The 24,726-nt window shown below is 57.9% G+C and overlaps 2 protein-coding genes across 2 annotated transcripts in view; both read right to left on the bottom strand.

Moving 5' to 3' along the window:
* Positions 1-4,173: 4,173 nt before the first annotated feature.
* On the bottom strand, positions 4,174-6,018 carry HSPB1 (heat shock protein family B (small) member 1). The gene is made up of 3 exons (XM_055562172.1): positions 5,358-6,018; positions 4,586-4,649; positions 4,174-4,489 (listed from the first exon to the last, which is right to left on the bottom strand). The coding sequence occupies exons 1-3, from the start codon at positions 5,707-5,709 to the stop codon at positions 4,300-4,302; spliced, it is 606 nt and encodes a 201-aa protein (XP_055418147.1). The 5' UTR covers positions 5,710-6,018; the 3' UTR covers positions 4,174-4,299.
* Positions 6,019-13,840: 7,822 nt separating this feature from the next.
* Positions 13,841-24,726, bottom strand: part of SRRM3 (serine/arginine repetitive matrix 3) — a 30,894-nt gene continuing 20,008 nt past the window's right edge. The window contains exons 11-14 of the mRNA XM_055561648.1: positions 17,361-17,716; positions 16,512-16,727; positions 16,284-16,421; positions 13,841-14,699 (exon numbers count right to left, since the gene is read on the bottom strand). Coding sequence (XP_055417623.1) covers positions 14,474-14,699; positions 16,284-16,421; positions 16,512-16,727; positions 17,361-17,716 — 936 coding nt within the window. The 3' untranslated portion in view covers positions 13,841-14,473. The remainder of the gene's footprint in view (positions 14,700-16,283; positions 16,422-16,511; positions 16,728-17,360; positions 17,717-24,726) is intronic.

The raw sequence follows: 24,726 nt of genomic DNA, 5'->3' as shown, positions 1-24,726 counted from the left end.
TAGAAGTCATTTAGGAAGTTTTGTCAATAAATGTCAAAAGGGTTTATAACATTCAGTCAGGTAGGATCACATAAGTTACTGTGAAATAATAGTTACTTACTTAGCCAAAGTTAACAAAAGATTTCAAAGGTAAATTCAGAACAGAGCAATTAAGAGGTAAAGAAACTTAAATCTATTATTAAAAGCAGTTCAACATCTGAAGAAAGGTATGTCCTCTTAACAGAGAGAAAGGCCAAATTCAAGTTTTGCACCAGCTTACTTTAAACTCATTTAGGTAAACTTAATTAAATTTATTTTAAACTTAGTCCTAACTATGCACAAAACTTTTTTTAGGGTCCACTTTCCACAAACTTTTTAATCACTTCTATAACAGCCATCTGTAAGTCAGACCTACTTTCCTTTTCCTTTATAAAATGTAATTTTATTTCTTATACCTTCTTTATTAAAAGCATACATCCTACATCTTTATTAGATTAGCAAACAAATATTAATACTAAATATTTAATATTGAATATTTCCCAGTTCACGTGAATCTGAAATTTATTTAGGTTAACTTTTCTTGTATTTAGAATTGTTTGATTTGTAAGCGCTTACTTTTTTTTAGGCCAATTAAATTAGAACTCATTTACAACTTCGACAATATTATCAGAAGAAAACAAAAGACATACACTGAGACATACATAAATCCAGACAGACAGACAGAGATCTTATAGTTCTCTGTTTGAGATTTAAAATATGTCTTTGACTCCTTTTTTTTTCTTTGCTTGAAGTTCTAATTTGCCCAAGGCCAAGGTCTCAGGCAAAGTGGGCTGTGTATTTCAAGGACATGGAAAGAGTTAACTTCAAGCTTTTTCCTAGGCAGGCCTTTTAACAAGCTAGTTATTTTTAATTGCATATGCAAAAAGAATTGGTTTTGCAGTTTCCAAAAAGAAAAATTTCTCTCACTCTGTTCAATCAGCAATCACGCACTCACAATCCTTCAGAGGCTATCACAATGCCTCCCTTCTCCAGAGTCCCCAGGTTTCCTTAACCGTTGCTACCTTCCTGGGAGCGCCAAGGTTATCAGTCACAATGCCTTCCTTCTCCCGAGTCCGGTCGGGGCTTGGCTGTCCGGAGAGTCGGTCAGAACACCGGTCCGAAAGAGAACCCTGAATACCGTCAAGTGGCGTGTGTCCTTGTTGGTCTCAGGGTTCCTTCGTTCCAGCCAGGCTGAGCCACCCACCAGACCGGCGGCTCAAGGGGCTGGTGTGCTTGGAATCTCTCTGGGGCCTTCAGAAATGTTGCAGAAACCGGTAATCGAGAAACTAAGCACCACACTCAGAGAGTTGGAGAGCTCAGGTTTATTATGCTGGCGGGCCCAGAGGAGTTAACACTCCAAGCTCTGAGTCCCGAACAAAGGGGTTACAGAGTTTTTATAGACAGACTATAGCGGGCAACACTAGCTGCTAATAGGCTGGTTTAAGGGAGGGGGATGCCTGACCTTTACACGGACAGGCATGATGAAGCAGGTTTGCAGGGGCTGAGCAATTGCAAAGAGCAGGACAAGGGTGAGTGAGATAAGCTGCAGCTCCTAGTAAAGTCCCCACGTTCTGAGACTACGTGACCTACGTGATCCAGACTTTGCAAGGAGCCAGCTGAGTTACAGAAGCAGAAGGAACAGGAGGTGATGTAAAATTTTAACTTTTCCTCTTCAGGACCACCAGTGCGAATGTGAGTGTGAAGTCGCTTCAGTCGTGTCCAACACTTTGCAACCCCACGGACTGTAGCTTGACAAGCTCCTCTGTCCATGAGATTCTCCAGGCAAGAATACTGGAGTGGGTTGCCATTTCCTTCTCCAGGGGAATCTTCCCAACCCAGGGATGGATCCGCGTCTCCTCCATTGGCAGGTTCTTTACCATTAGAGCCACTGGGGAAGCCCGCTAGACCACCAAGGAAGTCCCAGATCCCACATCTGAGTTGAGCTCAGGGCATACGTAGGACCAGCCCAGCCTAAGACTCCCGTCCTGTCTCTGCCCTGCTCCCGACGGTACGACCCAGGCAGCCTACTGAGCTTCCATCCCTTCTTCCTCATCCCTTATTTTGGGTTTCCAACAGAGACTGCAGCCCCAATTCTTCACCTCCTACAGACCTCATACCCCAGCTGTGTCCTAGAGGACGGTCTGAGCCCCTAGACCTATATTCCAGTTGGAGCACTGACTGCACCCAGGCGCTGACCAATGCCTGCCCCCGGCCATGGCCCTGGACTCTGGGTCTTCCTGAGCCCCGGAAGCTCTCTCCGTTTTGCAGCCTGGCTGGCTTCCCTGAGTGGCCCTGGCCCCCAGGCTCACCTCCATCGCCGTCCGTCTCCTCCTGAGGCCCCATGGAGCCTCCCTGGGCAGCACTTCAAGCTGTGGAGGCCCGCTCCCCACCCCCACCCCTGCCCCGGCCTGTGTCTTGGGCTCGTCTGCTCTCCGGTGCCTGTGGTCACTCAGATGGCCCTCCAGGACTACTGGGTGCACCCAGGCAGGTCTCTTCACTTTTTAAAAAAAAATAATTTATTTATGATTTGGCTGCACTGGGTCTTAGTTGTGGCACATGGGATCTAGTTCCCTGACCAGGGATTGAACCCCCTTCACTGGGAGCTTGGAGTTTTAGCCACTGGACCACCAGGGAAGTCCCAGGTCTCTTCACTTCTTTGAGGCTTTGCTGCCCAGTTGCCAAGCAGGAGTAACAGCACCTCTTCTCAGGGCTGGCCTGAGGATTACCTTGTCAAAGGCTTGGCACCAGCTCTGCCACACATCAAGGGCACCGGTGGAGGAGCTGGCAGCCTTGCGATCGCTCTTTCTGACCAGACAGGAGGACCCAGACACACCCGTGGAAGTCAGGGCCATCCTGTTGCCAGCTGCAAGGGCGCCGGCCAGCAGAGCGAGGGTGAGACACGGACAGGCTGACTCTGGGTCGTGGCCCAGCAAAGTGGAGGCATCCAGGAGACACCTGAGATGTGGGGGGTGTGCATGTCAGGGAGGCGGGCGGAAGATTTGAGATCGGAGCTTAGGGAACCAGCGGTGGGAGGGTGGGTGGACTGGGCAGCGCCCTGGCTGACAGGTCCAGACCCGCGCTGCCAGCTGGACCAGCACCACCCTTATTCCAGGTGTTTATTTCTCTGTGGGCCTCCCTCCAGGTTTGGCGGGGCCGGGACCTGCCTTGGCTTTATGCCTGCTCCAGATCATGGTGTCTGAACATGGAGCCTGCCCCAGGGAGTAGAGACTGGGAAGCTGGGCAGCGTGGGGGGGAGATGGTCGTGGGTGGGTGCTCAAGGCCCTGCCCTGCGGGTGCTGCTTCTTTCAGAAACCCTGCCAAAGCCTGGCTGAGCAATCAGAACAGGGTCTGTCTTGGCCACAGCCCCAGGCTCTAGGACCTTGTTGGTGGAGAAGACTGGAAGGTCTCTCAAGACCTTGAGCTGTTCAGACTGGGCTCCAAAGCCTCCATCTTCTTCCTCCCTCCCCGAGGTCTTCCCAGACCCTGCTTCATCAGGGAGACAGTGAGTGGGTAGGAGATGGTGGTGGGGAGGGCACAGACAAAGGAGAGGGCCAAGGCAGGCGTGGCCGCTCCTGGCAGGGACAGGCAAGGCAGGCCCTCCTGCGGCCACCGCTTCCCCCATCTGGTCTCTGCCTCTCTCTTCCACCAAAACCTAAGCCGCACCTGCTCATCACTCTCTGCGGGGCACTCTCGGACCTGAGGACCCAGGTCCCATGCTGCCTACACGGGCTGGGGGAACTGCCCCTCAGAAAGCCTCCTGGGGTGGCCACACTTCCCCTCCCATCTACCTGGCCCAGCCCCTCTATGATAAAGTCCGGAGTCCGAGCTCCCAGGAAGCCCTCTCCCCCAGCCCTGCCATCTCCCCTCACCTGCCCCCTCGCCCAGGTGGTTCCTGAGTGCCCAAGCCTGGGTCAAGTGCCTCTCATAGTTTCCCCTGCTCCCCCGCAGGCTCTGGCCGTTTTCACTCTGGTGAACAATCATTGCTTCTCTCTTAATGAACAAGGGCAGAGGAGGCCAGGGCTGTGCCCGGTGACGGACGACACTGCACCCACAGGACCCAGCCTGGGGCCTGGTGCCCAACGGGCCCTCAGCAAACGTCAAACCAGCACCAACCCCTCTTCCTTCACAAAAACACCCAGAGTCTGAGGCAGTGGCTGGCGGTGGCTTCAAACTTTATTTGAGAAAAACAGAAGGTAAACGTATCAAAAGAACATAGAGGTTTGGCGGGTGAGGATGGTCAGTGATGGCTACTTGTGGGCTGGGCCGCTGGGCTAAGGGTGTTTACTTGTTTTCCGGCTGTTCGGACTTCCCGGCTTCGGGGCCGCCAAGCTGGGCACGCGCCTGGAAGGTGACGGGAATGGTGATCTCGGCCGACTGGGTGGCTGACTTGGGCAACGGGGCCTCCACGGTGAGCGTGCCCTCAGGGGACAGAGAGGAGGAGACCAGGGTGGGGTCCACACCGGGGGGCAGCCTGGACGGGCAAAGAGGGTGGACAAGTTACACACAAGGGAGACCCCGCGCGCCCCTCCCCCACCCCCCGCCCCCCAGATCCGGAGCCAGGACTCACGTGTATTTGCGAGTGAAGCAACGGGAAATGTAGCCGTGCTCGTCCTGCCTTTCCTCGTGCTTGCCTGGGAGGAGGGGGAGGGGAAGTAGGTCAGAGGAGGCGGGAAGGGGCGGCCTCGCCGCTGGCTCGCAGCCAAACGCGCCCCACCTGGTGGCCAGGACTCTGGGCTGGCAAGACTGACGCAGGGATCTGGGTGCCCGAGACTGTCCCGGGAACTCAGAAGCTTTTGGAAAGTTCGGCTTCAGGGGCTTGGCGAGTGGGGGTAGGGGTGGAAGCGCGGCTCGGAGCAGGCGCACACGCTCCCTCCGCGGACCCGGGCTGGGAGCAGGGACCGTGACGTGGGGGGAATGGGGGTCAGGGCGGGGAGGGCGACGCCCTCTTCAAACTGACTGCGGGCCCGGGTGGGTGGGGCGCGGGGGGGGGGGGTCTGGTCCCTTGGGGGCCAGGTCCTCAGGTCTGAGGGCTGGGGTTGAGGGGCGTCTCCGCTGGAAGGGGGCGTTGCTTTCCTTAGTGGAGACTTTTTAGGGCTAAAAGATTCCTTAGGATCTCCCAGCAAACCCCAACTCCAGAGAATACAGACCAGGGGTAGGGCGAAGAGGCCGGGCCCCGTTCCGGGGGCTCCCCGCCCCCCACCGTCCGTCCTCGGCTAAGTTTTCACTTTCCAGCGTTCCCCTCTCCCCGCTCCCCGCCCGAGTTTCAACACGGGGCTCTTCCCCGGGACCCGCGAGAAGCGAGGGGCGGCGTCCTTGGGGCGGAGGGCGGGGGTGCTCACCAGTGATCTCCACCACGCCGTCCTTGGTCTTGACCGTCAGCTCCTCGGGGGCGAAGTGGTTGACGTCCAGGGACACGCGCCAGCGGTCGGCGGTCTGCTGGATCTCGGAGACCCCACTGCTGAGCTGCCGGCTGAGCGCGCGGTTGTAGGCGGGACCCTCGATCGCTGCGGCGGGCAGCGCGCGCACGTAGCCCGGCCATCCGCTGTGGCTCAGCCACTGCGACCACTCCTCGGGCAGCCGGGGCAGCCCGAAGGCCTGGTCGAAGAGGCGGCTGTGGGCCGGATACCAGTCGCGGAAAGGGTCCCAGCTGGGGCCCCGCAGGAGCGAGAAGGGCACTCGGCGCTCGGCCATGCTGGCTGGTCTGGGTGCGTCTGGAGGAGGCTCGGAGAAGCGGTTGAAGTGGCGGGCGCCGGACCCCGCAGCGCTTTTATGGGTCTCCAGCCGGGTATTTTTAGCAGGCGGTGTTTCAGGTCTCTATTAATGGCAATGACGGTCCAGGGGGCAGCCCCTCCCCCTGCATTCCCCCCCACTGCATACCGGGGCGCGGGGCGGGGCGAGGAAGGCCCTGCCCACATCTGGAACCTTCTCTAGTTCGAGAAAACAAATAACTAGAGCCCCGATGTCGGCGCACTGCCCACTGCCGGACGCTCGGAGGCCTGGGTGCAAAGCGCTGGGCCGCGGTCTGTGGACAGTCTGGGAGGACAAAGCCGAGAGAGAGGGAGGGAGAGAGAGGTCGGGCAGTGAGTCCCAGGCCGCACAACTGGGAGCTGGCAGAGCGAGCCAGGATTTGGACGGCAGCGTGTCTGTGAAATAATGCCTTAAGAAGCAGCGTGGTTAGGGCGGTCTCCGGAGGTAGACCGCCTGAGTTCACATACAGGTTCTGCCCCTCACTCGATGAACTTGTGCAAATTGAGAGTCTTTTGCCTCAGTTTCCCCATCGGGAAAATGGGGATGATGATGGTGGTGATGATAATGCTTTCATCGCTGGGTTGGTTTGAAGATTCAGCCTCTTAATGCAAGTAAACATTTTAGTCCAGGGTACATGATAATGAATATATTGTTATTATTAGCCCCCTGAAGTTGAAGGAGGGGGCAGGAAGGAAAGCATAAATGTGTCCCTGTTGCAGAGGCAATGGTGTGTGTAGGTTTGGCCATTTGTCCCCTGACCCCCAGTGTTGTATCCTCATCACAAACCCTGAAGGCCAGTGCTGAGAAGGGGTCAGGAGGAAGGTTATGGTCAAGTCTCCCCATTATATCTAGTTTTCTGGAGGAGCCCTAGACAGGGGAACTTGAAATGCAGCAACCTTGAATCTAGTCAGGCCTTTGCTGTTTGTGTGATTTGGGCCAATGTTCCTTTCCCTGTTTGCAGGTTATTATCTCAGAGCCTGTTCTGTTGAATATTCCCACAGACAGGGAGAGGGGGCAGTTCCTTCAAACTTGGCTTGGAGCCTGAAGCCCACCCCTCCTCCTGTCTGACTGCCTGTGAGATCCATGCCCCCACTACCCCCTCTGGGAAAAGATGCTGCCCCTAGCTTCCTGCCATAATCCTAACAATCTCTCTCTCTCTCCTGCTTTCCTTCTCCTGACATATGTCTTGTATCCTTCCTTTTTCAATGAGGAAACAGATTTGGAGATGAGGTGACTGGCCCACGGTCTCCCGTAAGACACTAGCAGAGTAAGGCTCTCGTCTCTAGTGCTCACGGCTCTTCCCCCTGGTCGGGCTCCCACCTTGGGCTCCTCTTGTTTTCTCTCCTCCCGAGACCCACTCTGCTTGCTGCTCCCCACCAAGGGTCTTAGCTTCAGGAAGCCCCAGGCCTTGGCTCCCTGGCATTCCCAGCCCCACCCAACCCCAGCTCTTAAAGTCACGGTGAGGTCAGGAGCCAGGGAGGGCCCTCATCCACTCCCTGCCTGCCCACCTCTGCCCAGACTGGAGCCTAGGTGCCCCACCCTCGCGGGAGCTGTCATGTATAATCACAGATGCTTTCAAGTTCAGCCTAGCCACGCTCTGGGTGGGGGCTGCCTGCCTGGCCACCAGTACCTTGTAGACAGAGGCTCCTTTCACAGCTTCCTTCCATTTGCCTGAAACCAGGGTGGGGAGCTTCCATCCCTGTTGCCCCAGCCAGGGGAAGTTGTGCAACCCACAGCGCCTCCCCCAGCACTCAGCCCATGGCAGCAGGGGTGGCAGAAGACAGAACTTTCACATCTTACTTTTTTTTTTCCACATCACAGGACTTGTAGGATCATAGCTCCCCAACTAGGGGATTGAACCTGGGCCCTTGGCAGTGAAAGTGTGGACTCTAACCATTGGACCACCAGGGAATTCCCCACGGCCATCTTCCGTTGGTCACTTCGTGAGGGACTCTGATCAGAGCTGCCAATCACAAGGCAGGGGACCTGGGTGGCTCTAGGTGGTGGTAAGAGGGGGTGAGCGAGGGAGAAACTGGGTTTTGGGGTCACACTGGATGGGGCATGAATCTGCTGCCGTTCACTGGCCTGCTGACCTCGCTGAGCTGGCACGTCCCCATCTGCAAGCCGCAGATAACAACACACCCATCTTTCAGGGCTGTGCTGAATCTATAACATGATAACTCCAGTGAAGAGCCTGGTGCTCAGAAGTGTTCATTGTTATAATAACAAGAGGAAAGAGGGCCTTTAATCTTGGATATTGAGGCTTAGATTAATGAGAAATACCTGGGTGGATGCACTTTACAGCACATTCAAGAATCTTATCAGAGTCTTACTTTGGAGATGAGAAAACTGAGTCACAACTGGCCTAAGGTCACAAGGCTGGTGATGGGTGGAAGGATTGGAACCTGGGGCCTCCTGCCTCTCCGGCCTGGGAAGTCCATCCAGGGAGGGCTGTGGGCTGTGGCGAGATGAGGGGTCCAGCCCAGGGTTACCTGTGGGATGGAGGGTGGGGCCGGCCTCTCTGGGTTCACTTCCAGCCCTGACCAAGCAGAGCACCCTTCTTCCAGGGGACTGAGCTGCCTGGGGTAGCTTTTTGGGGATTAAGGGGATAACTCCACCCCCAGGGATTTCCCAGATGCCAAGGGGTTGGGGGGCAGGTGGGCACTGCAGGGACTCCTTAATCAGAGGGCCCCTCCCTGCATCCCTAGCCTCTAAGTCTGGGGTAACCTGCAGCAGCCCGGAGACCAGCCTCCCAGCCTCCTGGCCCTGTGCCAGAGGCCTCAGCCACATTAGCCACTCCCTTGGCAGGCCTTTGCCAACTGCGGCTGTTCCAGCCCCTCCTTCCCTTGGCCCAGCCTCAGAGAAAGCTCGAGAGTGTTCAGGCAGCTACCGGAGCTCCCAGGAGAGGCCTGACAGCTGATGAATTGCCAGTCGCTGAGCCTGCTGGGAACTAAAAATGTGGGCAGCCGTAATTAGAATGGGGGTGGGAGGCACTGGGTCTCTCTAGAAGCATCTAGATACTTCTCCTGCAGGAGTTCATTTCCACAAACCCAGCTCCTAACTGAGCCTTTGGCTTCTGGCTGGCCTGGGGGGTCACCTCATCTCCACCATCTCTGAAGTGGGGGAGGGCGCCAAGGAGAGGCCAGCGGGGAGGGCTGGGGTTCTAGCCTCTTCTTCCCGCCTTGCCATCCAGCAGGGGACGTCCATGTCTCTGACTGTGACCTTGGCCAGGGGCCGGTCTCTATGACTCATTTGCTTCATCTGTACAGTGAGACCATCGGACTGGATGTTCTCGAAGACTCCTTCCAGCGCTGGTGAATCAACAGATTCTCCTCCACTCTCTCCCTCCCTCCCCTGCCCTGTCCTGCAGCCCCTCCCCCCAGGGATGTGCGTATGGTGAGAGGAGACGGAGGGGGCCAGAGGATGCTGAGATTCGCAATCCCCGGCGGGTGGTGGCCATTGGAGGTGGGAGCCCCGGTGGCTGGAGCACCCTCATGGGCTGGGTATCCTGAAAATCCTTTCCCAAGTGGAGGGGAACTTGGCAAGGGAAGGGCAGGTGCCTGGTGATGAAGCTGGTTTGCTGAATATGCCCTCGGCTAAAGAGAGGCTGGGGAGGAGGCCAGGGGGCTTCCAAGAGCGTTTCAGAGAGGCAGGGGAGGGGGTAGTCAGCTGGAACCCCAAAATTGGGCATGTCCACTTGTGATCTGCTATCCTGGGCCTGGGGCTGTAGGAGACGGATTAAGTAAAAGGGGCGGATTTGCCAGGACACAGGAAAGCCTCGTCCAGCCTCCTGGCTGCTGTGTGTGTTGGGAGGGAGTGGACGGAGGGGTCCCTGAGGCCCCGCATGCAGAGGAGAGGACTACTACGCCCCAAACGCCACACCTTCCGGAGGTTCCCCCACCCCTGCCCCCATCTCCCCTCCTTGCTACCCGATATGCAATTCAAGTTTCCTGTTTTCCTGCCTGCCTTCCAGTGTTTTTCCCTTTTCCCAAGGTCAGAGCAGAAGAGTGCAGGTTCAACCCTCTGGGGGAGGATGGCGGGGGAGCAGGAGGGGGTGGGGTATCTCCCTGACCTTTTCAGGGGAACAGGTGCCAAGTATCCAGCGAAGTGCTGAGGATGAGAGCTTCGGGCTTTCAGGCTGACAGGGACCCTCCCCAGGGATCTCTCCTCTCAGTCCTGGCCAGTTTTGTATCCCTTCTGGCCGGGGACCAGCCCGCAGTTTTTTCCCTTCTCTCTGTCGCCCTCTAGGGTCTTCCTGCCGCCACCTCACCGTTTGTCTCCACCCTCCCCTACAGTGGCCGGAACCCCTCATTTCTCAGTTCCCTCATTCACCCCTTTACTCATTCAACAAACATCGCAAGGGTGCCTGTTTGGGGGATGCAGAGATAAGAAGGCACGGCCTGGGCTCCAGAAGCTCACAGATTTAGGGTGAGCGAGACATGCCAACAAATAACTGAATCAACAGTTTGATGCCCTGGGACTTCCTTGGTGGCTCAGTGCTAAAGAATCTGCCTCCTGATGCGGGGGACTCGGGTTCGATTCCTGGTCGGGGAATTAAGATCCCACGTGGCTCAGGGCACCTAAGCCTGCAAGATGAAACTACTCAGCACAGACGGTCTCTGGGCTCCGCAACATGAGAAGCCCCTAAGATGCAATGAGAAGCCTTAGCACTGGGGCTGGTGAACCGCAGGTAGGGAGAGAGCAGAAATGAGCCGGTCACATTGCACAGTCCAAGGTCAATGGGCAACACCCCCAGCACTGAGCGGGACATCCCTTTAGTGATGAGGAGGCTGCACTGAGTTTCAGCAACCCCTGTCGGATCCACAGGTGTTTCTGGATCAGATCACCCTCCATCCAAAGGGCCTGGTCGCTCATCCCATTTTACAGATGAGGAAAATGAGCAGGTCAGAGATGGGGGCTCTAGCCAAGATGCAAGCTGGGAGCTGAGGGCTGGAGTACAGGGACCACCAGCAGAGGACTGACCTCACGAGGCCAAGAGGGCACGTGGTCTCCCAGCTAGTGGCTGGTGCAGCTGGATGGGGGTGCAACCCCGTCTGCCCAGACCCCGCGTTCCCCCTGGGCTGTCACCTCCCTTCTGTGGTCAGCAGAATACAGGCCCCCAAAGAAGTCCTATTGGAGAAGGAAATGGCAACCCACTCCAGTATTCTTGCCTGGAAAAGTCCATGGACAGAGGAGCCTTGTAGGCCACGGGGTCGCAAAGAGTTGGACATAACTGAGTGACTAAGCAACAACAGTACCACAGCAAAGACCCAGTGCTGCCAAAACAAAAACAAAAACAAAAACCCAAACTGCTTGATGCCCTAAAGGCAGGAACAGACCCAAGGCTGGAGGAAACCAGGGGGAGTGAGTGGCCACTGCAGCTGGCAATCAGGAAGTCTCCTTGGAGAAGGAGGCAGCTGAGCTGGACCTAAACCGGGAGCTCCCAGGGAACCGGAGGACAGGGCATGTGGGGGGCTGAGGGACCATCCAGGGATTCCAGGAAAGGGATGGGAAGAAAGGATGGCAGTTTCAGCCGGGGCCATTTGGAAGGCCTTCCAAGCCCTACGCCTGGTGGACATGGTCCTCGGATCCTCGGGGCGGGGAGTTCTGCTTCATTAATTCCAGTACTGGGTCCTCAGAGCACATAGTAGGTGTTGAATAAGCCTGTTGGGAGGAGTGAGGGAAGGGTCAGGTTGGCATTTTAGATATGGTGGGAGGGGCAGGCAGGGATGGAAGGGGCAGGCCAGCTAGTGAGGAGGTGGGCATGGGAGGAGGGGTCATGGGAAGAGGCCAGGAGCCGGGGGCAGGGTAGAAAAGGGAATGCTATTGTCTGGTCACAGCCTGGCTGTGGGGTGTGGATGAGGAAGGTTGGGCAGGGAAGGAAGGGAAGGGGGAAGGCGGAGGGGCAGGGACAGCTGGGTGGGAGACAGGCTGGACTTGCATGCCCACCTTCAGTCTGTTTTGTGTCCCGCCCGCCCCCTCCAAAAAGTGGCATCTCTAGAGTAGGACCAAGTTTGCTCTCCCTGTAGCCCCAACCCCTGCCCAAAGCCCAGTTCTTGCTGAACCCGTGTAAAGGGTTAAGGAGATCACCAGTGCTTCTTTGAACAGCTTCCTCAGATCAGAAACAGAGCCAGTGGCCAAAGGCCTCCTCAGGTGCCCCTTCCAGCCTGAGGGAAAAGAAACTAGAGAGGGGTCATGTGTGGACACAGCCATAGGCTTCAGAGCATGGCACCCCCTCCCCGGTTCTGCAGCCAGTCCAGACCCAGGACATCTCCTGTGTGGGGCCCTAAAGGACTGCAGAGTGTCTGTGAGATACCAAGCTGCCTGCAGATGCGGGCGTGACGGCCTCCTTTCAGATTCCCAAAGAGCAGCTGATTCAAAGCAAGGTTAGAATCTGTCACTCTAAGAGGAGAAAGAAGATGAGCAGAATGTGTGTGTTTAGATCTACATAAAAGAATCTGCCTGCAATGAGGGAGACCTGGGTTCGATCCCCGGGTTGGGAAGATCCCCTGGAGAAGGGAATGGCAACCCACTCCAGTATTCTCACCTGGAGAATTCCATGGACAGAGGAGCCTGACGGGCTACAGTCCATAGGGTGGCAGAGTCAGACATGACTGAGTGACTCACACATACAAGTAAAAGAAATAAATACAATGTGAGTAGCTTAAAAACAACAGCAAAAAGCCACACCAAGCTCTCCCTTTTCAATCCCCATCCTAGCCCCCAGCCGGGGCTGGACACACAGTGTTTTCTGTAAGTGGCCACCCATGGGTGACTTGCTGTATGGCAGGCAGGCCCTGTGCCAAGCACTTTCAGGACAATATCCCCCCTTTCGTCTTCCTCCCAGCCCCGCGTGGAGCCCGGATTCACAGCCAGTGTTGTTCTGAGCTGTGTTCCAGCTGTTCTGAACACCCTACCTGTAAGGAAGGTCCTGCATGTGGACCCTGCTTCCCCATTCACTGCTGAAGTGAGGCCAGGTGTTGGGGGGTCGGGGAAACAGGGGTGTTCAAAGCCCACAGGGTGGGTCTTCCCTGGTGGTAAAGTGGATGACACTCCGTGCTCCCAATGCTGGGGGCCCAAGTTCCATCTCTGGTCAGGGAACTTAGATCCCACATGCCACAACTAAAATCCGGAGCATCCAAATAAATAAAAATAAATATTAAAAAAAAAAAAAAAAGCCCACAGGGCCTCCAGTCTGGGAAGAAGAAGGCCTTTTGGGGGCCCCATTTTTCTCCCCACCAATCTGCAGACTCATGCATGGAAGCATGAGGTGGAGGTGCTGCACCCTGGTTCCTCGGTGCCTGCTCTTCTCCTGGGTCCCTCTCATTTCTCAGAGGGAAGGACCCCAGGACCCCCCTTTCCCTCCCTGCACGCCCCAGGTACTCAAATCCACAGAGGCCTGGTCTCACCACCTGCCGTCCGGGCTCCAAGTGTTTATTATTTAGAGTCCGATTTCAATCCGCACCGCGGAGAAGGAAGGGGAAATTGGGGGTGGGGGTGGGGGGAGGAAACCCGGATCAGACCCCAGACCCCTCCCCCCACTGGAGCCCAGGGCATCTGCCCTGTTGGGCCAAGGAAGACTTTGTGAGATCCCTGAGGGCCCCAGGAGGAGGGGGCTGGGAGCAGCAGGAGAGGGCTGGGGGCTCACTGCTTCCCCATCCGTCTGTCCGTCCGTCCGTGCCCCAGGCCACCGCCCTCAGTCTAGAGTCTACCCGTTCTTCGAAGGGCTGTAGCACCCCAATCTGGGAGAGGAGGAACGAGTGCTCCCCCTGGCTCCCTGCTCACGTGGGCATGCCCTGGAGTGCACATTATCCTATGCCCGTGCCATCTGGCCCAGGTCTCAGCCACTGGGCACACCGGGACTCCGGAGCCTGCTCAGTCCTCCCACTGCACTGCTTTCCCCCCCACAGGCTCCTCCTCCATCCCCCCCTTCTCTCTTCCACCTCCTGACCTGACCCCTTTCATCTCAGAGTCAGGGGCGGCTGGGGTCTGTAGGCCCCATCTCAGGTCACGCAGACGGCCTGGCTGGGGAAGCCCTGGCCCAGAAGAGCACAGGGCAACGGCTGGAGGGGAGAGCCTGGCCTGAAGAGGTGGGACCAAGGGTGAGCTAAGGCTCAGGGGCCCCACGGAGTCTGCACACTCTTGAGCCAGGGAAGGGGTTTGTGGAGGCCGTGGGGCCAGCCTCTAGCCCGCAGCCAGGGTCCTTCTGCAGCCAGCTCAGAAGGAGGGGGTTCCCCAGCCTGGAGGGTGGTGCACCGAGGGTTAGGCCGTTCCTCCTTCTGTCTAACTTAGCTCCTGCCTGCTGTCCCACTCCGTGTCCGCCCAGAGGTGGAGAGGAACTGAGGGCCCTAGGGAGTGGCAGGGGAGGCTCCCAGGTCTGGCACTTTTAAGAGGGTGTCCCTGGCTCCACTGGACTGAGGTCCTCAGCCTGGTGAGCTGGCATCAAGCAGGAAAGGGTGATGATCCCTGTGTTCGAAACGGCTCTTTGTTCCCTGGACTGCGTGGGTGAGCAGGAGGTGGGGTGGGGACCCTCCAGAAGCAGCAGAATCCAGCTCCTCTTTGTCTTCAGGGCACCCACCACCCTCAAGGTCTTCCCCAGTCCCGGGACCTCTTTGTAGCAGTGGGGTGCAGGCCCCACCGCCTCCCATGGCTCCTGGGGCCCTCGCCTTGCCCTGTGCCAGGGGGCATGAAGCTGGGTTCGCTGGGCTCAGAAGCCCCCACTCTCTGAGCTGCTCCGGCTGTGGTAGCTGGGAGTGGGGGTCTGGGAGGGACTTCGTGTGCGGCTGCGGGTCCGACTGCGGCTGCTATAGCTTCCGTGGCTGTGGCCGGGGCTGGGGCTGTGGCTGGGGCTCCGGCTTGAGTAGTCGCTGCTCAGGCAGCTGGAGGAGGACGAGGGGCTGGGTCGGTAGTAGGGGATGGGACGCTTCCGGGCACTGCCAGGAGGGAAAAGCCGATTACAGGCCATTCGGGGCCCTGAGCTCTGCCAGTCCCGGGCCCTCACTCTGGCCCTGAGCCCATCCCCAGCAGTGGCCAGGGCTTGCCTGCCTCAGTTTCCTCTGATCTCGGCCTTGGAATTGTCCCCGCCTCCACCTCCACCCCTGCCCCCCACAGGATTAGACAGGCAGTGGTTCCCAGCCAATTTCATGTTGATCACTTTGTTTTTCCTGCAGGGAAAGGGGACCAAGTCTCTGCTTGATTGAAGCAGGTGCTCAATAAATATTTGTTGAATAAACGAAACTTTTAAATATAGTCAACTCACATCAGCCAAGCTAAGCAGCGGCTTCTGTGCCTGGGAGGGTTTGTGAATATGGTTCAGTCCTGCTTCTTTGTTCCTCCAAAGAATTGAGGATTTTGGTTTTCAGGTCACTCAGAGGGAACAGGAGGAGGCCCCTAGCCACTGCTGCCCAGGCCCAAGGCCCTAGCCCAAGCCCCCCAGCCCCCCACACCTTACTCCACTACCTCCCCCTGGCCCGGAGTTAGTCTGAAGCCAGGAGACTGTGACCCAGAGGAAAGAAAATAGGGTTAAGGAGGCGACAGCGTCCCACTGCGTGGGGTTAATTCTGAGAAAGAAAACAGGTGTAAGTTAGTTGGCAGGGGAGGAGGAGGCAGCCTGAGAGCGGGCAGAAGTGAGTGCCAGGTGGAAGGCATGGAGGTCTAGCTGTCTTTGGGCACCCTGCTTATGTGGGTTATCTACTGGGGGGGATATCCCAAGCCTGGCGGGCTGGCCTCTAGCTCTGACAGGAGAACTGAAGCCCAGAGAGGCAGGCTTATCTCCTAAGGCTGCCCAGCAAGGCTAGAGCAGAGGCAGCCTCAGCATTTTGCCTGTGGCCCTTTATCCCATGTCAGGGACCTGGGGCTGCAGAGTGATTTTCACAAATGCAGACCATCCTCTCACCTGGAGACCCAGGCCCAGAGCCCCAGTCCTGACAGACTGTGTGGGCACAGTGGGAGGGACTGGCTCCTCTCCCAACTGCCCCAGAGACCAGACTGCTGTTGCCCCCTCCTCCAAATTCCCCCCGGCGGGTGAGGCGGGCTGAGAAGTGAGCAGAAAGGGTTAGTGAGAAAAGGAGAGGCAGGCAGACAGCTGAACAGAGCCAGTCAGCTCACATGGGTATCTCCCCTGCGGCCTGTGGAGAGGGGGTCCACCCGGCCCCCAGGCTGGCCACAGGCCACTCAGCAGGCTGGACCTTAAGATGAAGGAGAAAAGGAGAGAGACATCATTGCCAGGAGGTAAATGAGGGGCGGGAAGGAGGAGGGAGGGGCTCCAACAGGGATGGCTGGAATCTTCCAGAGCCGAACTCCTTGCCTGCTGCTGTCCCCAGACCGAGTACCGGCCCCTCCCCTCCAGGCCTCCCGGACGCTTCCCGGCCGGAGGCCTCCCTCCTTCCGAGCCTGCCCCAGTCTTCGGGTCCCACCCCCCATTTCCCTTCCCCAACCCCCACCTCCTCTCCTCCGGCGCCCCCTCGTCCCTGCACCAGGTTCAGGTGGGGGACCCCCGCGGCCCGGCCCCTGGCTACCTGGTGATGCGCCGCGGCTCCATGAAGCTGGGCGAGTCCCGGCGCCGCTTGCGGATGGGCGAGTAGCTGCGGGAGCGGCGCCGGGCGCGGGCGGCCTCGGCCTCGGCGTGCCTCGCGCGGCTCTCCCCGTCCTTGTCCCTGCGGGGCCCGGCCCGGGGTGAGCGACGCGGCCCGGCCGCCCCCGGCCGGTCCCGCCGTCGCCGCCGCCACCCCTGGACCCGGACTTACCGACCCAGGGTTTTCTTGGGCGACGGCGAGCGGCTGGGGCTGCGGGCCCTCTTCTCCGCCGAGCGCGAGCGGGATTTGGAGGGTGAGCGGCTGGAGCTCCAGGAGCGCGGGTGCTGGCCTGGGCTGCGCGACGAGCTCCTCCCCTCGGGCCCGCCGTGCCTGCCCGGGGACGGCGAGGTGCTGGCGGGCCGGCCGCGCGGGGCCCGCTCCTTAGCCCTGGAGGAGGGGGCACGGCGACAGGAGGGGGACGCTCAGCTGGCAGAGAGTGGGCCCTGAGCAGGGGAGGGGGAGCCCTGGGTGACAGGAAAGGGAGTGAGGGGGGCCCCCTCGAGGGGAAAGGTCTTGGGAGGGTAAGGGGTTCTGTGGGGTTGGCGAGGGGACGGGGGTTAGGGGGTTAGGGGAGCAGCAGGGAGTTGGTTCCGGGAGGAGGGAGCGGGGCTCTGGTGCGGGGAGAGGAAATCAGTGAAGAGGCCTTTCCGTGCCGTCGAGGGAAAGTGATCTTGGGGTTGGAGGGGCAAGTAAGGAAGGAGGGTTTGCTAGCGTGGGAAGAGGGCCTGGATCTTAGCGGGGAGATGAGGGAAGAGGTCTGCTTGGGGGAGGGGGAGGGAGGGGCACTCAGTGCGTTGGGAGGGAGGACCACCAGGGAAGGGGGAGGGCTCCGTGGGGGGAGGGTGTTCCGTCGGGGAGAGCAGTGCTCCGTCGGAGGAGGGTGATCTGCGGGGTGGGGGGAACTCGGTGCGTGGAGAATGACGGGGGCGAGGGCCTGGTGGGGAAAGGGGGCTGGCGGGGGTAAGTGCTCAGTGCGGGGAGGGGAGCCCCGGGCGGGTCCCTGGGGCCGAGCCAGCTCACCGTTTGCCGTGCCCGCCGTGGCCTCGCTCGGAGTCGGGCTCGGGCCCGGGGCCGGGGGCGCCGCCGCCCGAGTCGCTGCTGGAGCGGGCCCTACTGAACGAGCGCGACGAGCCCCGGGGCGGCGCGGGCCGGGCGCGCCGGCGGCCCCTGCGGCGGGGCGCGGACGCCGAGGACCGCGATCGCCGCCTCCGCCGCCGCCGCCGCCGCCGCCTGGCCGCCCCGCCCGCCGCGCGGCCTCCTCTGCCCCGCGACGACGGCGCCGAGCGCGGGCTCGGGCTCTCCTTCCCCCGCGCGGGCGGCGTGGCTGCGCCGGCCTCCGCCTGGTCGCGGACCCTGGGCGAGGGCGAGCTGGGCTTCTGACGGGGAGAGAGGCAGAGAGGGCACGGAGCGGGGTGGAGAGGGGACGGGGCGGGGGCGACAGGGGCGGGCAGAGACGGGGCAGAGACGGAGAGTCCAGAGGTGGGCAGACAGAGCCGAGCAGAGAGGAGAGACAGGGGAGAGGTTAGCGCAGCAGAGAGAAAGAAGAGGACAGACGGAGAGAGAGGGCAGATCCAGAGGAGGAACCAGAGGGAGAAGGGGGAGAGAGAGGGCGGGTGGGGTGGGGGGAGAGAAGGAGAGGGAGCTTTCACCGGGCCCGGGCCGGGGGCCTGCCAGTCCCGGAGCATCGCACACACGGTTCCCCGCGCCTGCCCTGCCTCTGCCTCTCCTGAGTGTCCACCTTCTGGCCTCAACAGTGCAGCTCATGCAAGGTTCTCGGCATGCAAACACAAGAGGGACGGAGCGGTGGGGGCGGGGGGGGGTTGACAGGGAGGGCCATCCAGGACGGGCACGGGGGATGGGGGGGGCTGGCATTGCCCCCGCCCCTCGACGGGATGGAGGATCCCGGCAGAGAGAAGAGAGAGGACGGGCACCGGGGAGGCCGGGCTAGGGCCAGCCCACCAGGCCAGGCCGCCCAGCGCGTGGGGGTGGGTGGAGGGGGGGGGGCACACGGCACACAGATGGGGTGGGGGCGGGGCGGGACAACGGAACTCAAAACTGAACCGAAGAAAGGGAGGAAAAACAGAAATTAAAAAAAAATCCACAAATGTCATTAGATACCAAAAATCAAAAACAATGTCTGAACTCCTGGGGAACTGACATTTTCCTGTTAACATTTTTTTCTTTGTTTTCCGACCCTGCAGAGACCTGTGCAGCTGTCAGTAGCGCCCGACTGTCTTTCTGTTTCTTTTCTTTTCCTTTCTTTTTCTTTTTTTTTTTAAGTTCTGATTTTTTAAGTCCCTCTTGGTTAACGTCCACTTACCAATAAAGTGGCACTTCCTCCTTTAGTAGGTAAGATGTGTAAGAGAAGGGAAAAGTGTGGTAGCGTAAGTTCATCATTAGATTCACAAAAATGCAAGAGAGATAGAGAGAGAGAGAGAGAAACGCAACCACCCCATTCTAGGCCGGGAGGAGGCCACGCCGCCTCTGGAGGAAGGATCGGCAGCGCCGGGCTCCTTGGGCCTGTGCCCAGGGGTCACCTCTGGAGCGACCGCTGGATAGAGATGTGGAATGTTTTTTCCGAAAGTGGACTCAGGACACAAGGATCAGGCTACAGAAAACCGGAAAGCACCCTGGCTGGGAACCAGGGCTCTGAGAGCCTGCCGCTACCGACCTCACTGAGTGACCCTGGCCAAGTCGCTTGCCCGTTCTGGGCCTCAGTTTCCCATCCACGAAATGACAGGGTCAGACTTTGCTTCTGGCTGTCCCTTCCAGAGCAAATGTTCCAGGATTCCCTGACTCCCCTTTTCATCCCCCTCCCTCCACAGAACTGACCCTTCTTCCTGTCCTTGGGCTTCTGGCCAGTAACAGTTGATTGTACTTGTCTGTGAGTCTGTCTGTCCCTCATTCCTCCCCATCCCTCAGTCACCAGCACCAACTTGACTATGAGCACCTTCAGGGCCAATTTGGTGTAGGAGTCAGCTTTGTAACCTCAGTTTTTTTTTTTTTTTGCTGTACCACACTGAGCAGCATGTGGGATCTTAATTTCACAACCAGGGATCGAACCCGCACCCCCTGCATTGGAAGTGCAGGATCTTAACTACTTAACCAGGGAAGTCCCCTGTAACCTCAGTTTTTATCACAGAATTTGGCATCTAATAGGGCCTCGATACAAGTTACTGAGGTAGGAAGTCAGGCGCTTACATGGGCCAGGGCCCAGCCAGGGAGTCCTGGGAAAGGAGCAGGCTCTGGGCCAAGCTCCTTTGGCAGCCTCTTTGGAGGAAAAGGCAAAACCAGCTGCCACGTCTCAGGGCACCTTGCTGCCAGGGACCAGAAGGAGTGTGGCTTCCTTGGTATGGCCCTGAGTACTTCCGGATGGAGGCGGTGTGGGGGATTGGGGGTGTCAAGACCTCTCTGTGCAAGCATGAACCCATCGACCAAGAAGTCAGCTCCACTAGGGGTAGGGCGTAGCTAGCTCGTGATTGGTGGGTGCAGCAGTCAGTGAACACCAGCCATAGTGGGGACAGCAGCTGTTCAAAGCCAAATGGGCCATGAAGCCCGGGAGAGCTTCTGTTTAGAGCAGAGGCAGGCATAGGCAGGCAGAGTGGATATCACTGGGGACTGGGGTGCCCCTTGAGCACCCTGACCTTCCTGATCACCAGCTCACCTCTGCTGGGAGAGATGGAGACTGGAGTGTTCGGCCATGGCCCCTCTGAAATGGCAGTCCATTCTCAGTAGACATCACCAGGAGACCTTCGTCTCTTCTAACACAGACCCCCCTCCACCCCAGCGCCCAAGCTCCCAGAACTAGGTTCTGTTATCCAGCATCCTTTTCCTTCCAGAGGAGGCAAATGAGAAAGACGTCTCCAGGATCCTAACCACTAAGGTCCAGGCCCCTGGACCAGACCCCGGCATGGATCTGGATGCCTTCCGCTTAGCATGTCTTGAAGTCCAAGCTCTTCCCCACTTCCCTCTCACCTCCTTCAAGGCAAATGGCTGCCAGAGCCCAAGATGATACTAACCGGCAAGGTGGAACACCTTGGGATTAGCTCTGATTTGAGTTTGCGACGAAACCTTAAGGAAGTGGTCAACTCTGAGAACCTCAGTTTCTCTGTTGTTATTGTGGGGGATAAGTGGATCTTTGCTTGGTAGGCCTGTACAGGGGTTGAGAGGTTCTCTTCAGAGGTCAAATGACTCATGGTCCCTTTACAGATGAATAGGGTCAGAGCAGGGCAGGGAGGCCTGGGGTCCCATGTGGTATCACCCAAGTCCCCAGATGGAGGAGGATAGGAGGAAGGCTGTGCTGGACAGGGTAGCAGATAGCACCTCCCTGGGGAGACTTCTAGAGCCCGTCTCACCCTGATCCATCCATGCCTCCAGAAGCCGGGGAGAAAGAATCACCCTGATCCTGCCAGAGGGTAAGCCTCATCTCCAGTTGGGATCTCATTCTTCCCAGGAGTCTAGGGACATCCAAGTCCAGACACCATGGAACTTCATAGCTGGGAAGAACTGGGGGCCAAGGACCTCCAAACATCTCCAGGAGCCTGTTCTTAGGGACTCTTGTCCCTTCCTGCCTCTTTCCCCTTCACTTTCTTTCCTACAGCATGGCTGCTGCTGCTGCTGCTGCTGAGTCGCTTCAGTCGTGTCCAACTCTGTGTGACCCCATAGATGGCAGCCCACCAGGCTCCACTGTCCCTGGGATTCTCCAGGCAACAGCACGGCTAATTCCTATCAGTCCTCTACCCTAGCTCAAGACCACTCCCTCCAGGAAGCCTCTCTTGATCCTCACCCTGAGTTGGGTGCTCTCCTCTATGATCCCACAGATACTTGTTCCTTCCCTCGGTGTGGACTGAGCCAGGCTGTGCCAGGGCTGGGGGTACCATGACCAGCAGGAACTAGCTCCTTATCCATGGTTCATCTCTTCCCTCGCATCGTTCTGAGTGACCTTTGTCAGTCCTCTGGCCTGGCAGGTGGGGGCTGTGAACCCAGGTCGGCCTGCCTCTCCCTGGCATGGACACCCAGATGGGGCCCAGCATGGAGGAGGGTCAGCAGGTGCTGGCCTAGTGTGTGCGTGCAGGAATGAAGGACCTCACCTGCCTCTGAGCCTTGCTCTCAGGAGCCTCTCTGCTCCTTGGTACCAATTGCTACCTGCCATCTTTTGCTTATTATGTAAGACATTTTGCGGGGGAAAGACAAGAATAGTAAGGGAGAGGGTGCTCATCTGATCCTGGTATCCTTTAGGACAAGAACAAGTGAGCATCTGAAACCATTACCCCCTCTAACTCAGCATCTGAAAATCCCATTTCAGGAGCCCTGGTCACATCGGATACTCCTTGAAGGTGAGGCCTCCACTCTCCCATGAGGCTGGGACAGAGTCTCCTCCAGCAGACCAACAGTGCTTTCTCCCTCCCTGAGCAGTTTCCTTCTCTGCCCTCCAGCACCACCCAGGAATGAGGGATGCTCTGGTGGGTGACCTCCCCAGGACCTACCTCTGGGGCCAACATGGGGTGGGAAGGAGAGGATGAATAGGCAACCTTTCTCTTGTCAAAAGTTCAGGATGGAGCCCTGCTGAGGCCTCCCAAGGGCTGTGATATCAAACTTCTGCAGCGGCTCCCAGGTGGGACAGGAGACAGTGTCAAGGGCAAGTTTGGGAGGACCGACTCCTGATCCTCCGTGTGCCTGGATGAGCACTGAGTTGGGAGTCCCAGGTCCCCGGATCGAGGCCTAGTTCTGCCTCAGCATCTCGGGGGGACCCTGGCCCCTGCTGACTGTCCCTTCTGGATCATCTGCACTGGGGCACCACATTTAGCTCAAATTTGGAAGAATGGAAGGACGCTGGGGGATTGAGGGAGCCCCGGTCTGGTTGGGTTATGGTCAAGGCAGTGGGCGGGTGAGCTGAGCGTCATCCTCTCCATCTCTCAGATTGCCCCACAGAGACTGCCGAGCAGGCATCCTACTGTGTACTTCCGGCACCTGTTCCTGGCCAGCTGGTGTTGCCCCTGCAGTTCAGCTACCATTTAATGCCCGGAAGATACAGCAGTGAGGCAGTTCAGCCCTGATGCCAGCTACCACCTGAGTCTGTGGCTCCCTGCTAGCTCCACCTGCCGCCAGGGCAGGACCGAAGGGGTCCAGCAGGCCCTGGAGGGTGGGACAGAGCTGTTTCCTTAGACCTGACCTCAGCCAGAGCTGCTTTCAGGATCTGGAGGCCAACAGGCCCAGCACAGATCCCCTCCAACATTGCTCATTGCCCAGGGTGGCTCCGGGGATGGGCAGGGCTGAAGGGTCAGGGGCTTAACAGCTACTCCAGAAAACAGAAATCAAGTTGGCTCCACCGCAGCATACAATTCAGGAAGGGAACACAAACTCAGAATGCTAAACCACACAGAAATGCATTCGGACAACAAAATGAGAGAGAGAGAGAGGGCCATGAGGGAGGGGCTGGGGGCGGGATGGAGGAGAAGAAGGGGAAGGTGGGAAAGGAGGGTAGAATGAACCAGAAAAGCTGTGGGGGTGAGGGGTGTGGAAAGTCAAGAAAACTAAAGGACAAACCAGGAAACACAGCTTTGCAGCTCATTTGGAGAAAATGCAAGTTACAAATGAGTAGTCACTAAAAGAAAGAAAATGGAAGGGGCAGAAAAACCAACCAGAGATTGAGAGATTGAGAGAGAAAGAAAACCACATTCAAACCAAGCAGAGTGGCGGGGCTTATCTGGAGATGGGAGCGGCGCACAGCGGAGCCGGAATACCTACCTTCTCAGTGGTCAGGGACGGGAATGCAATAATAAAAGAGAAAAGAAGGTCTCCGCATTGGGAATGCAGAATCCGGGAAGACAGTGACGCTAAGCTGTGCTCCCCCTCTGAATAGGCACGGGGCAGCCTTGCGGCTTTCGGTCTAGTCCCAGGGATGGGAGAGAGATCCTGCCCAGCCATTTCTGTTTGCTTTTTTTTTTTTTTAACCCACGCGCTCCAAGAGTCAACCTTTCCTTAACTCTTTAAACAACAGAAAACCTCCAGAGGGCATGCAGGAAGCAGCTGATGGGAACAGAACCACGGCACGGGTGAAGGAGGGGCTGGCAGCGTATAGGGAGAGAGGCCCAAGTCAGGGGGAGAGGTGGTGAGGAAGAGACAGAGAGACACACATAGAGACAGACAGACCAAGAGACACAGAGAAACAAGGGCAGAAGGAAACACAGACAGAGCGGGGAAGACAGAGGGGAAGGTGGACCCAGACAGAAGAGAAAAGCTGTTTAAACAAGGCCAATCAGAGTGGACTGATGGGGTGAAAGGGATCATGCATTTAAAAGGGAAGGCAACCACGGACTCAATTTGGAGGACTGGCTCAGCCTCAACTCCCCTTTACCCCTGGCTTCAGTATCATTTTAGCAAAATTCATCCCTTCTGTCTTCATCCTGGAAGAAATGCCAAGATGTCCCTTCCTATCCTGACTGCCGCCCTACAGCTGTGGTCACTGCTCTTTCCTGGTGGGTAGGGTGGGAGGGGGAGGCTGAGATGAGGCAGGCTGGGGAGATCCACGGGCACCTTTTCTTGGAGTCACTCTAGGCCACCTATTAGATGATGAGACTTGAGCCCGAGGCAGAGGCCAGAAAGAGGCCAGGGGCCTTGCTCCCGATGTCCTCTGCCATCCTCACCAAACAGCGAGGCTTCCTTTAACACTAGGGGCAGGTGCAGCCAAGGCAGGTGGCCCTACTGCCTAAGGCTGCAAAACCTGCAGCCTGTGTGCTGGGGAGAGCAGAGCTAGCAGGCATGTTCTTGGGGGTGGAGGCAGGCAGGTGAGATAGGGTGGAAGGACTTGTCCCGTGAAGTGATCTTCCTCATCTGTCCCACATAGCATGCTTTGAGTCACTCCTTTCCCTTTCTGTGCCTGTTTATTTCCCCACATGTATGGGAACTGTGGGGGCGCAGGGCTCTGTGGGTCTCTGAGGCACCAATTGTGTAGAACTGGGCTGTGTAATGTTGGACCCACCCACAGCCTGGTTTTGGTGCAGGCAGGCTCCCGTGCTGGGGAGCTGAGAGAGCTGGAAGCCGGCCTTGACACCTGGTGGGATGCCCAGGGAGGGAAGCAGGAGCTGAGACACCCAGCAGCCACCTCCCACGTCCTCCTCCCCTTGCTTAGGGCTCCTGGAGTGGGTTTTCTATTGACAACCCTCCCACATCTTGGCTGTGCCTGGGAGTCTTGAGGTTAGAAGGCTACGGTCTCCTTTTGGATCAACCTCTAAAAAGCGGCGTGACCTTGAGCTGGTCACTCTCTGAGTCGCAGGGAACAATAAACAGCAGAACCCAGAAATCCCTCTGGGGCTCAGTTCTGCCCTGGAATGGGACGACTAAGAGATGTGTTGGGAGCTTAGCACTCAGTCTAGCCCAGGATGGA

This window comes from Bubalus kerabau, chromosome 23 (assembly GCF_029407905.1).
Source record: "Bubalus kerabau isolate K-KA32 ecotype Philippines breed swamp buffalo chromosome 23, PCC_UOA_SB_1v2, whole genome shotgun sequence".
NCBI lineage: Eukaryota > Metazoa > Chordata > Mammalia > Artiodactyla > Bovidae > Bubalus > Bubalus kerabau.
The sequence above is the reverse complement of the archived record's forward strand: the minus strand, read 5'-3'. Positions and strand labels throughout refer to the sequence as shown.

What these genes read in the sequence shown, in the direction of transcription:
- HSPB1 (XM_055562172.1), bottom strand. Translation starts at nt 5,709, where the DNA reads ATGGCCGAGCGCCGAGTGCCCTTCTCGCTCCTGCGGGGCCCCAGCTGG. An exon ending in CGGCGTGGTGGAGATCACTG is followed by an intron (nt 4,650 to 5,357) that starts GTGAGCACCCCC and finishes CCCTCCTCCCAG; the next exon opens with GCAAGCACGAGGAAAGGCAG. An exon ending in TGCTTCACTCGCAAATACAC is followed by an intron (nt 4,490 to 4,585) that starts GTGAGTCCTGGC and finishes TTGCCCGTCCAG; the next exon opens with GCTGCCCCCCGGTGTGGACC.